Genomic DNA, 4,027 nt, shown 5'->3' with positions numbered 1-4,027 from the left:
ACCCGTGCCAGGTGGTGCGGCGGGGGTGCGGCCCCGAAATGTACAGTTTGTAAAGTGTAATTGGTAAAAATGACCCCCGTGGTGCCGGCTGTCAGAAGCATGAACAGCAGCAGCAGTTTAGTTTTCACGAGCCCCCCTGTCATGAGTTTTATTCCCGGTTGATCCCGCCAGAAGATCTGTTATTTTTCCAGTTCCAGTAATACGGTGACAACACTTCGGCATTTCTTACCCGAATGTTGACCTGCTCGGTGACGGTGGAGGGGTGCCCCTCCTTCCTCTTCACTTCCAGTAACTCCACCAGCGGCCGTATGGTCATTCCCTACATGAGGAGCAGAAGGAGAAGATGTTGGAGATGGAGATGAGATCTCTGGGACACTTTGCTCCATCACACCTCGGAGGAACGGGCAGAGAAACCCCCCATTTCTGTACCAATAGAAACCCCCCATTTCTGTACCAATAGAAACCCCCCATTTCTGTACCAACTTCATGGCCTCCGCGGCACAATGGTGAGGAGTCCGTGGAATCCTTATTGTGTCAGAGTGTCAAGAAGCTTACAGCCCGTTAGCCATGGGAGTGGAGGTCCATATATCTGGTGTGACTCTATGACTGAAGGTCTGTGGACACCTGACCATCACACACTAGCTTGTTGGACATCTTTCTTCCAGGATGTCTTTGGAGAGTGCCTGTGGGAATTGATGTTGGAGGCCGGGTTCACAATTCATCCCAGAGGTGATCAGTAGGTTTGAGGTCGGGGCTCTGTGCAGGACACTCGAGTTCCTCCACCACACTGGTCACACCATGTCTTTATGGAGCTGGCGTTGTACACAGGGGACAGTCATGGTAAAACAGAAAAGGGGGGTTCACATACTTGTGCCCATTTGCGAGGTCAGATACTGACGTTGGATGAGAAGACCTGACTCATAATTGGAGTTCCGATTCATCACAAAGGTGTCCAGTAGAGTTGAGGTCGGGGCTCTGTGCTGGGCACTCGAGTTCCTCAACGCCAAACTGGTCACACCATGTCTGTATGGAGCTGGCTTTGTAATGTACACATGGGACAGTCATGGTGGAAGAGAAAAGGGTCTTCACCAGACTGGTCACACCATGTCTGTATGTATTCAGTCAATCCCTAACTCTCATCAACTTCTCTTACTGGCCTCCTCACTGTCCCTCATGTCCCATCACCTTCCTCTGATTTGGCTCTTCACCATCACCCATCTCTCCTCACCTTCATTTGATTTTGTCCTTCACCATTCTCATCTCTCCTTACCCAATATGGACTACCCCAAAGGCCATTAATATGTAGTTGCTCCCTTTTTTGGTATAACATCCTCCACTCTTCTTTCCACAAGATTTCAGAGGGAATTTCTGTGGGAATTTGTCCCATTCGTGAGGTCAGGTACTGATGTTGGAGGAGAAGACCGGGCTCACAGTCAGCGTTCAGTAGGGTTGAGGTCAAGGCTCTGTGTAGGACACTCGAGTTCCTCCACCAGACTGGTCACACCATGTCTGTATGGAGCTGGCTTTGTACACAGGGGACAGTCATGGTGGAACAGAAAGGGGTCTTCACCAAACTCCAAACTGTGACCACAAGGCTGGAAGAGCCCAACTGTCTACAATGTCTTTGTATGATGGAGAAAAACCTTCACTGGAGACCCCTGAACCCCATCACTGGAGACACCTGACCTCCATCATTAGGAGGGGAGTCCATGTACTTGACCATATGGGTCGGGGTGATATCTAGGTGTCTACATACTCTTTGGCCAAATGGTGTTTTGTTGATGATGATCATTACATTTCATACTTAGTCTCACAAACGTTTTAAGGCTTGGAGTTCAGTTGAGGAACCTCAATGCCAAGCTGGTGACACCATGTCTGTATGGAGCTGGCTTTGTACACAGGGGACGGTCATGGGGGGGGGAACAGAAAAGGGTCTTCACCAAACTGTGACCACAAGGCTGGAAGAGTTTAATTGTCAAAAATGCCCATTTGTGAGGTCAGTTCCTGATGTTGGAGGAGAAGACCCGGGATCACGATCAGTGCTCAGTAGGGTTGAGGTCAGGGCTCTGTGCAACACACTCGAGTTCCTCCACCAAACTGGTCACACCATGTCTTTATGGAGCTGGCTTTGAACACGAGGGTCATGGAGGAACTGAAAAGGGTCTTCACCAAACTGTGACCACAAGGCTGTAAGCCCACCATTGTCTACAATGTCTTTGTATGATGGAGTATACAGGACCTGCAGTGGTGACCTCTGACCTCCATCATTGGGAAAGGAGGGGGGCACAAACTTTCATCCATAAGATATAACCATATACAGTATATATGATGTCCATCGGTCCTAGTGACTGGTGGATGTGGGTCTGATAATGGGCGCTGACTGGGTGAATGTTCCTCTCTAATTAAAGGCGGACTTTGTGACTTCAGCGTTGCTGCGTGTCTTTCCTGGAGAGCAGCGCCGGCTCAGTGATTGGTTTTACTTATTTCTTCGAGTGTCTCTTTGATTAATTTTTTGTCTTTCATTAAAAAGTCATTGAGATCTTCTCGGCATCTGGGGGCCGCTAATCCCGCTCGCACTTCTGAGGAATTCTCTGCGCAATCTTTTCTCTGTAAACTCCCTCTCCTGCTCGCACCGTCCCTTTCAACGACCGACTACAATTTGCATTATAAATCATTCTCAGCCAGTTTTGTTCTGCGGGAATCAGTGAAACTCCAAATAAGATGGAATCACAACAGAGACAGAAGAGGAAAGCTATGACAGCCGATCTCCGGGCAAAGAGCTAAACACGCAGACAAAATACAGATATAGGGGCTGCAAAGGATCTTGTATGCCAGTCCATCCAGTACTGAGATTTACACTACTCTGCCACACAGCACAATCCGAGTGACCCCCACGGGCAGCCATTTCTGAGAGGATCTATTCACCTTCCACCTCTTATCATCATATTAAAAGGAGAACTATGAGGGGGGGGGAGGGGCTTCTCACTCACCTCATAGCATAGTTCTAGCCGACCTGTGTCAATGAGACTGTCACAGGTCGGCTCAGTAGATCGGGAAGTGAGGGAACACATACCGGCGTTCGCTCACCTCTCGATCTATCCCCGGAGAGGGCCGTGACTGCCACTCACGGCTCGCCGCAGAGATTTCCCCGCTCCGAGGGGGCGTGTACAGATGGCTCTGCCTTTAGATAGGCGGAGCCAGCTGTCACTCACGCAGCTGGGCGGATCCAGACATAATTGTCGGGATCTGCTTCAGCTGCGGCGTCTCAGTATACCGCGAGCTGTAGCTCCCTATATACTGAGCTTAGGGTGACGGGAAGACGCTAGTTTGTGTCCTCCCGTTACCCTAAGGAGAACTATGGGGAAAAAGCCCTGACCTCATAGTTCTCCTTTAATGTGACACGAAAACTGAGGACCTAAACCTTCAAAATCCCTCCAAGTCCCTGAACTCTGAGCAACAATGTATCTTATTTGTGTCACTCGGCTGTAGATCCTCCAATCATCTCTGACACTGTCCTTCCTTCTGGAGGGGCGGGGCTACGTCTGTTCCCCATGGTCCCTGTGTGTGTTGTAATGTAGTCACCGCTCCAAGCTCCGCCCCTGGGATGGACTACAATCTCAATACAAATCAGTAAACTAAACATGAGATTGTAGTCCATCCCGGGGGGCGGAGCTTGGAGCGGTGACTACTCTACAACACACACAGGGACCATGGGGAACAGATGTAGCCCCCCCTCCAGAAGGAAGGACAGTGTCAGAGATGATTGGAGGATCTGCAGCCGAGTGATACACAAATAAGATACATTGTTACTCAGAGTTCGGGGACTGGGAGGGTTTTGAAGGTTTAGGTCCTCAGTTTTCGTGTCACATTAAAGGAGGACTATGGGGTCAGTGTTTTTCCCCATAGTTCTCCTTAGGGTAACGGGGGGACACAAACGAGCGTCCTCCCGTCACCCCAGGCTCAGTATATAGGGAGCTACAGCTCGCGGTATACTGAGACGCCGCAGCCGGAGCGGATCCCGACAATT

General features: G+C 50.1%; 1 protein-coding gene across 1 annotated transcript in view; it reads right to left on the bottom strand.

The window, feature by feature from the left end:
* LOC108802111 (sodium/hydrogen exchanger 2-like) overlaps nucleotides 1-4,027 on the bottom strand; it is a 36,864-nt gene that overhangs the window by 11,833 nt on the left and 21,004 nt on the right. The window contains exon 6 of the mRNA XM_018573997.1: nucleotides 230-319. Within this exon, the coding sequence (XP_018429499.1) occupies nucleotides 230-319 (90 nt within the window). The remainder of the gene's footprint in view (nucleotides 1-229; nucleotides 320-4,027) is intronic.

The sequence above is a fragment of the Nanorana parkeri genome, unplaced genomic scaffold (genome assembly GCF_000935625.1).
Source record: "Nanorana parkeri isolate BGI_ZX_2015 unplaced genomic scaffold, ASM93562v1 scaffold2665, whole genome shotgun sequence".
NCBI classification, from domain to species: domain Eukaryota; kingdom Metazoa; phylum Chordata; class Amphibia; order Anura; family Dicroglossidae; genus Nanorana; species Nanorana parkeri.
Note: the sequence above shows the minus strand (reverse complement) of the source record. Positions and strands in the feature narration are given on the sequence as shown.